Here is a 9,547-nt window from a genome sequence, read left to right as displayed (position 1 = left end):
TTAAGTACCAGTGAAACACTAGGGTCAATGTAATTGGCTAGTCCACCCACTGAAAATTTCAGGCTTTGTGCCTATAGTAGAAAGGATTATTATTATTATTATTATTATGGTGACAAGCTGGCAGAATTGTTACTGTGCCAGGCAAAATACTTAGCAGCATTTCTTTTAGTTTTACATTCTGAGTTCAAATTCTTCTGAGGCCAACTTTGACCCCTTTCTTCCTTCCAGGGTTGATAAAGTACCAGTCAAGTACTGGGGTTGATGCAATCAACTAGCTCCTTCCCTGAAATTGATGGCCTTGTGCCAAAATGTAAATCCATTATTGGTTTCAAAGGCCAGCAAATTCTGGGGAGAGGTTAAGTTGATTACATTGACACAGTACATAGTTGCAAAACACACACATACACACACATTCAGACATGCACACACAAGGAGATAGAGGTAAACACACACTCACACACATACACACACACTCAGACATGCACAGACAAAGAGATAGAGGTACATACACACATATACCAACACACGCACACTTACGTAAAAACACACAAACATGGACACGCAGGCACATGAATATGCAGAATACATACATACATAAATACATGCATACATGCATGCATGCATACATGCATACATGCATGTATATGCACAGCCACACGCACTAACCCACACACATGCACACAAACAAACAAAAAGGAATGCAGTGTGAATTACAGACAGAGTCAAAACTATTGAAAAGGTTGCAAAACGCAACAAAAGTTTTAGAAAAATTACAAAAGAAATAAGTGGAAATTTTACCGGTGAGTGTGTTAAGTTATAAGGCACTAAAAGAGAAGGACTACATATATAAAAGAGAGAGAGATATACAAATAAATAGATAGATAGATAGATTCATACATACATACATACATATGTACATACATATATAGATGCATGTATGCGTACATGCATATATAGTGGTACATTTGTTAACCCCTGTCTACTTAAATTTATCGTTATAGTAGGAACAGTTTTGACAGACATCTAGAGTGCCAAGTCTCAATAACATAGTTTATAGCTTCACAGAATGGTAGAATTAAATTTCTTGATCAAGGGAGAATAGAAGATTAGATATGAATTAAACATGCTCAGTTGGTCATGCTACATTTAACCAACGATGGTGCCAACATTAAGTACATAGTGATGCTCCCACATAGACAGTTGGAATATGTATCCATATATATATATACATAGATGCTTAGACACACATTCACACACACACACACACATTCACACACACACACACACACACACACTCACACACACACATATGTATGTAAATTGCAGGTAATACTACGTCTGATGATGTGGCTGATAGGTAACTACAATTAGTCAATTAGTGCTGAGGCTGAATCGATTGTTTATTGATCTCTTGTGATTTAAATTCCTTGAAGCATTCTTCTCTTCCTGTGTATTGTAGAAAGATATCAAAGTCATAATCTGACCTGACCTGATTCTAGTTATTTGCCTGTCTGTACTTTATTCTGTTATACATATGTGAATGTATGTATCGTCACCAACATCATCATCATCATCATTTAGTGTCTGCTGGCATGGGTTAGACAGTTTAAATGGAGCTGCTAACCTGGAGAGCTGCTCCAGGTTCCAGTCTGATTTGACAGAATTTCTACAGCTGGATACCCTTCTTAACGCCAACTACTCCAAGAGTGTACTGGGTGCATTTTACATGCCACTAGCATGGGTGCTTTTATGTGCCACTGAAACAGGTTATGTGCCGCTGGCATCAGCTACAACTGCAATTTCACCTGGCTTGACGAGTCTTCTCAAGCACAGCATATTGCCAAAGGTGTTGGTCACTTCTCATTGCCTCCATGAGGCCTAACATTTGAGGATCATGCTTCACCACCTCGTCCTATGTCTTCCTGGCTCTACCTCTTCCACAGATTTCCTCTACAGTTAGAGATCGGCACTTCTTTATACATTCGCCAAGCATATGTATTTGTGTGTGTGTGTGTGTGTGTGTGTGTTATCATTTAATTGCATTTTCCACATTTAAATTTCAGAAAGGACAGGTAGTGGTAGCAGCAGCAGGAAATCCAGTGGTAAGGTCACACAGAGGATGGCTGACCGATTGGGCAGTGGTCAGCGAACAGGTGATGTGATAGAAGATGGTTCCTCAAAATCAAGAGAAATAGGTAACATATTTGTTTTTGTATTTTTTTTTTATTCCTTTACTTGTTTCAGGCATTTGACTACAGCCATGCAGGAGCACTACCTTGAAGGGTTTTAGTTAAACAAATCAATCCTAGGACTGTTTTTTTTTAAAGTCTAGTACTTATTCTATTGGTCCCTTTTGCTGAATTGCTAAGTTACACAGATATAAACACACCAACACCAGTTGTCAAGTGGTAATGGGGGGACAAACACAGGCACAAAGACATACACACTGATTTACATTTATATATATATATATATATATATATATATATACATGGCTACATACGTACTTGCATACATACATACAGTTTAAACCCCACTTTTGCAGATACTCTAAGAATGATTTGGAATAGTCTGTTACATTTGACTTGAGTTGTAAATCCTGGTACCGTGCACTGCTTCTTAGCATATCACAAATACATAAATTTCTGAATGGATTTGGTCGACAGAAAATGAAAGAAGACTGTGGGTGGGGTATGGGTGACTGTTGTAAGCAGATGTCACTATCATATAAGTGATGTCCTTCATTTCTAAATTTCCACAGAAACATGTCCACTCATGAGGGGAAATATTACTTTGCTTGGAAACAGGTGTAGGTTGGTGACAGGAAGGGCATGTGGCCGTAGAAAAGCAGGTGTTAAAAGCATGATGATGATGATGATGGTGATGTATATATATATATATATATATATATATATATATCTCGCTGGCTTAATTTAATTCGTCCTTAGTCGAAAGACATCTGTTGTTATGTCCTGTTATTATTTTTATTCTATTTGTGTAACATTGTTCGTTTTTTTTCCGTCCTTGTTTTTGTATACATTTACTGCTTTCTTCCAAGGAATCTAATGCCCTTAGCTTAGTTTTTCCTTGGAGCTGGCCAGATTGGAGCAATATCGAGAATAAGCAGCCAAAATTGCAAAGATAATCTTGATCTTGACTGAAGAAACAAAATTCCAAATGACCCGTCCTTGTTTTCTTCGTATCGTCTGTCTGGATGTTTTGTCCCTTTTTTGTATCACCTAACCGTCTGGATGTTTTGTGTTCTAGTCCCATTCTGTATTATATATATATATATATATATATATATATAAAAGTATCTCACTCTTTTGTGTGTAGCATTGGTAAACTCTAATAAATTGCTATTACTGTTGCAGTTTTCTATTGTGTGGCATCATTATAGTATTACCTGCTGTATGATACCATCAATGTTATGTGAGCTGGCAGAATGATTAGCATGCCAGACCATTTGGGTTTGCAGTATTTTGTCCAACTTGACGTTCTAAGTTCAAATTCTGCCTCGGTCGACTTTGCCCTTCATCCTTTCAGAGTTGATAAATTGAGTGCCAGTGAAACACTGGGGTTCAATGTAATTGAGTTACCTCCCCCACCCAAACTTACTGGCCTTGTGACAGAATTTGAGACCAATATTATGCTTATGTTGTTATGATATTGTAACAAACAATTCATTGTTTATGGAAAAATATTTGGAGCTGACAGACAGCATGTTTTGCATTTGAACTCAGCATAAACAAAAGTAAAAGAAATTAAAAAAAAAACATGAAAGCATTTGTAAATAAACTGTTTATATCGGTCAAAAAGGTCAGTCCTCATTCTTTCATTTTCTTGCCTTGATAAAAGGTGAGGTGAGGAATCATAGTGGCAAAATGGTGGCAGTGGTTAGTGGTGGCAACAAATGCAGTAGCAATGGTGGTGGTAGTGGTGGCGGCAGCAATTGCACTGTGTGTGTGTGTGTGTGTGGTTTACGTTGTGGGTGAAGGTGGGATATTTGCCTGCAGGCCTCTATTAGTTGCTGCAGCAAACTCACTATCTTATGTATAGGATATAAGGATAATTACTGAGTACATGATACCAAAAAAATAAAGAACCCCAAAAATGTAGCCAATCTGGCTTCTTCGTGCTCTAAAGGAGGGATTAACTATTAGAAAGACCGAATTATTATTGTTTAGAGGTTGTTAGTTATTTTATCACCCACTTCTTTTTTGTTTTGTAAAAAGAAAAATGGGGTATAGAGTATGCGGCAGAGATTAAATTAAAAGATTATTTTGTTTATTTCTTTGTATATTTTTTTATCTTGTTGTTGTTATTATTGTCGTTATTATTATTGTCGTTATTATTATTATTATTATTATTATTTTCTGTTATCTATTTTCTTTTGCATGACGTAGCTCCTCATATTTAAAAATACTTGACAGTCTTCTTCTTCTTCTTCTCCTCCTCCCACCACCATACAGAACCACCAGCAGCAGCAGCAGCATCAGCAGCAGTTGTTGTTTCTTTTAGCCCCAGGCTAGTGTTAATCCATCAGACCTATTCATCAAAGAGCAATATGTCCAATATGTAATTCCTTTTCATGATAAGATGACAGTCAGTGTGATTGGAGACAGATTTAGCTGCTATCTCTGACAATTCTTGTGACATCATAGAGGCTCTTTGTCTGGCTCATGCTTTAGGTGTTGCTGTTGCTGTAATAGGTGTTGTTTGTGTTTAGCCCCTGGCCAACCCTGATCAAGCACACCTATGCTCATAGACATTTATTTCCATTCCTAGAAAGTTCTGGGATCATTTAGGAGGTACCACTTTTAGGTTTTTAACTATTAATGTGCTTTTGCTTGGTGTTTATGTCATTGTGCATTGTATAGTGTTTGTGTTGTTGTTGTTGTGTGCTATAGTGTTCTATGTGTTGTTCTGTGTTGTTGTATGATGTTTGTGTTATTGTGCGTTGTATGGTGTTTGTGTTGCCATGCAGCATTATGTGCTGTGTTGATGTGAGATACAACATGTTGTATGTTGTTGTATGGTGTAGTGTGCTGTGCAGTGTTTGTGATGTTGTATGGTGTAGTGTTGTATGGCCAGATGTGCTGTAGTGTAACAGTGTGTAGTTCAGAAGACACCTTGATTTACATGGTCTGAATCTCTAAGCAATACGTCCATCAAGCAGATGTCACATCAGGTGTCATACGTTTCTTCCCTTTCACTGATGTGCCCCCACCACCCACAGAATTCTTTATCAGTGATGTTGATAACTTTCAGCATTTAGTTGTAACTCTTTACATTCCAAGATCAAATCTGGCCATGTCTCAATCAAATAATTAAAAACCATGTTCTTATGTTGATGTGATTAAGAAGTTAAGTGCAGTTGTGGCTGTGTTGTTACAGCATTTGCCCCCTAACCACATGGTTTCAAGTTCAGTCCCACTGCTAAGCAAATGTATTCTATAGTTCCAGACCAACCAAGGCCTTGTGAATTGATTAGTAAAAGGTAAAGTAAAGTTACCTTCTCATGTCATACTAACTCATAAGGGCCAGTTTCCTAGTTTTCTTGGCATATAAATTCCCTACCTGGACGGGTCTCTGGTCCATCACAGGGTTACTCATCTTTGCCAGCTAAGTAGACTGGAGCAACATGAAATGAAGTGTTTTGCTCAAGAACACAATGTGTTGCCTGGTCCAGGAATCGAAACCACAATCTTGCAAGCATAAGCTCAACATCGTAACCACTATGCCTCATGCCTCCACAGAATGGATTAGTGACTTTGGTAGATCGAAGCTAAAAACACCAGCCACGTGTGTGTGTGTGTGTTTTGTGTGTAATTCACAGCCATTGTTCCAGTTAACTCTGAAAATTATAAAGAATGTGGTAAAATAGCCTTTATTAAGTTGGTGTTTTGAACATAATTCAACATGAAATTTTAATGAGAGGATTTTTAATGTAAAAGATGAAGTTTGCAACATAGAACCAACTGTAGGCTTGGGCAGATTTATATGAAAAATGCTAATAATGTCACCTAGAATTATGCACTAAAGAGAGTGTCTTTAATTATATCAAAGTGTTCTTTCTACTGTGTATCAGCTCCTGTTTAGAATTCCTTCCTTCCCAGACAAGTAGCCTGTGTCTGCTCTATCCATTCTTTCATTTTTGGAGTCGGTGTTGAAGTTGGATGCACACACTATATAACTAACTACAGCCATCACTTGCAATCAACTATGACTTGGTGACATGCCCTGCATTCACAAATTGTTTTAAATTCTTATATTTTTGGTTGCTGAAATAGACACTCCCTCAGCCCTTTCACCCTAGACCCAATGGAACATTGAGGATATAATGGCTGGACGGAGGGAGCACTGCACCAGTATTTCATACTCAGCTGGTACTCATTTCAGTGAGGTGTATTGGAGCGATGCTAAATAAAGTGCCTTTCTGAAAGACACAGCATAGTACCTTGTCAAGGAATTGAACCCATGACCTTATGATTGTGAACCTAACACCCAAATCATTAGAGCATGAGCCTTCACACTTCATATGCATGCACATACACACACACACATAGATATAGATCCACTCACATTTAGATATGGTCACTAGAAATGCAGGAACCTCATATGGAACTTCTTAATATGTCTGAAGAAGGTATTCATCGATCCATTGACAGTGCTCTACAGCCAATTAGAAATTGGTTGGGGTTATGATCAACTGTACATATATGCACATGTACTTGCATGCATAGAGGTAGTCTGTTCCTGTTCAGAGTTTGACCACTTCATCTTTCTCGTCAGATATGTTTTTTTCTGTGCATGAGCACATAAGTGGCTTTCAAGCCTCGAGAGCTGCTTAAAATTTGCATTACAAACAGTGCAAATATGTGGCACAGTGTTGATTGTCTTGTATGATTTGTGGATACACACATGGATATGCATGTACACACACACACACACACACACACACGAACACACGCATATATATAAGTAAGGATGTCCAGGTATCAGTGCATTACAGCTGTTTCAAGTGGCTCCATTTAAATGATTCATGCAAACATTACATCAATTTGATATAAACTGCTCTCCTCAGAGCAGACGACCATATAGATTTCCAAAATACAAGATACACCATTATAATTTCTTAGCAAATATTTAATCAGAACTAGAGACTAAAATAATTACGTTACTTCTCTTTACTATTTTTGCTACAAAAAAAGTAAAGAGAAGCAATGTAATTATTTTAGTCTCTAGTTCTGATGAAATATTTGCTAAAAAATTATAACGCTGTATCCCTGTTGCATATTCGTTTTTTATTCACCTAATGCAGACCATACCGGATTGACTTGATGCCTCAACTTAAGTACCTGATTCAACTGAATCTTAATTATTTCTATATATACACACGCACACACGTATGTATATATATATATATATATATATATATTTCTTTCATTGTTTATTTGTTTCAGTCATTTGACTGTGGCCATGCTGGAACACTGCCTTGGAGGGTTTCAGCTAAACAAATCGACCCCAGGACTTATTTTTTTAAGCCTAGTATTTATTCTATCGGTCTCTTTTGCTGAACTGCTAGGTTGCAGGGATGTAAACATGCCAACACTGGTTGTCAAGTGGTGATAAGGGGACAAACACAAAGACACTCACACACGCGCACATGCACACACACACACACACACACATATCAAAGTATTGACCAGATCATCAGATGTTGTCACAATGGTGTCATTCTTTTCCATCTTGACCCAAATTGCTTAACTAGGTCATCTTCCCATTATTGTGGAAGCTATCCAAGTGGCCTTTTCTGATCTTTTGGATATCACTTAGCAAGTGCATGGGCCCACCTGTTATCTGTGAACCTTACAACATATCTAGCCCAGTGGAACTTGTGTTTTCTGTACTCTGCAATCACATCATTCACTCCACTTCATTCGCAAATTATCTTATTTCAAATTTGTTCTTGTAATGATATTCCTAGTATGTAACTTTCCATGGCCCTTTGTTTCATCTTATAAGCTAAAACTATATATATACATACATGGTCAGGGACCTAGCGTTTCAACCTTGCAGGTGATAAGGCCTAAATCTTTAGAAGCTGAGGGGAACACAATAGATAATAAATACTTTGCTATTTTTCTTCTTTTTCCTCCTCCTACTTGCTATTTAGCTTTATTTCTTAATCTATGTTTATTGTTAGGTATGTTATATAAAATAATGTCAATGTCTACCTGTTGTCACCTGCAGGTGGAGATCAGCATTTTAAACTTATTGTAAGAAAATGCCGATACACTGGTGAGGTAGGGGGGGTGTATGATAAATCTATTTTCTTTTTTCTTTTGTTTTGTTATTATATCCTTTATTTTTTTTGTTTATTTTATTTTGTTATTAGAATATTTCACTTCATCATGTTATGGAAAAAGTCATTCATCTCTTTTCCTGGAATCCATCAAAAGACACAAGAAAATTATCTTACTATAATCTATAACATAACAGAGACTTCGTGGAAAATAACATAAAAACAAACATAAAAAGGGCTTCATGGATTGTGTACCCACCACCCTTTATAGAAATTGTTCCAGGATCTTCCCCTCTGCACCGAAGAAAAATGCAATATAATAAAACAATGCACACCTTTGCTAATGAAAAGATAAAAGATCATATTACATTACAGACATTGAAATTTACCCTCAAAATTGGTCCAAATTGCATATGGTAACAAACAGTATGGGCAGTGAAAACACAAGGGTAGCAATACCAGCAGAACTGTAGAATCACCTATTCACCCCACCCACATAAAAATTAAGGTTAGATTACAAGCACTTTAGATGTATCACTAGAAACTATTAGGAACATAACACACACACGTATATCATCATCATCATCATCATCATTTAATGCTTGTCTTTCCTGCTGGCATGGGTTGGATGATTTGACAGTGGCTGGCAAGCCAGACGACTGTCCCAAGCTCGAGATAGATAGATAGATAGATAGATAGATAGATATCATCCTCCTCCTCATCATCTCTTAATGCCCATGTCCCATGCTAGCATGGGTTAGATGTCTTGACAAGATCTCTTGGGTCTAAAGACGGTGTTGTTCTCCAGTATCTCCTATGTCATGGTTTCTATAGCTGGATGCCCATCTCAGTGCTAACTACTTAGTAACATGTACTGGGGGCTTTTTTCATAATACCAGCTCTAGTGAGATTGATATATATATATATATATACATATATATACACATACATACATACATATGTTTGTGTGTGTGCATGGACAAAGGACGTTAAATGATGATGATGATGATGATTATATTCATAATATACACCATAGCTTAGATCATAAACAGTTTATGTATGCATATATAAATATATGTCATATAAGTGAATGTATGTATGTATATAATTTATCTGTCTATATATATATATATGTATGTATGTATGTATGCATATACAATCATGCACACACATGAATATTGGCATTCCTCTACATAAACTGCGTCCCCTCTTGTTTGCTTTCTCACTGCCCCCCCCCCC

The 9,547-nt window shown here is 37.1% G+C and overlaps 1 protein-coding gene across 1 annotated transcript in view; it reads left to right on the top strand.

Annotated features, from left to right (window-relative positions):
• Positions 1-9,547, top strand: part of LOC106867348 (intraflagellar transport protein 88 homolog) — a 100,442-nt gene that overhangs the window by 87,616 nt on the left and 3,279 nt on the right. Inside the window, exon 24 of the mRNA XM_014912200.2 lies at positions 2,064-2,195. Coding sequence (XP_014767686.1) covers positions 2,064-2,195 — 132 coding nt within the window. The remainder of the gene's footprint in view (positions 1-2,063; positions 2,196-9,547) is intronic.

Source organism: Octopus bimaculoides, chromosome 10 (assembly GCF_001194135.2).
Source record: "Octopus bimaculoides isolate UCB-OBI-ISO-001 chromosome 10, ASM119413v2, whole genome shotgun sequence".
Classification (NCBI taxonomy): Eukaryota; Metazoa; Mollusca; class Cephalopoda; order Octopoda; family Octopodidae; genus Octopus; species Octopus bimaculoides.
The sequence above is the reverse complement of the archived record's forward strand: the minus strand, read 5'-3'. Positions and strand labels throughout refer to the sequence as shown.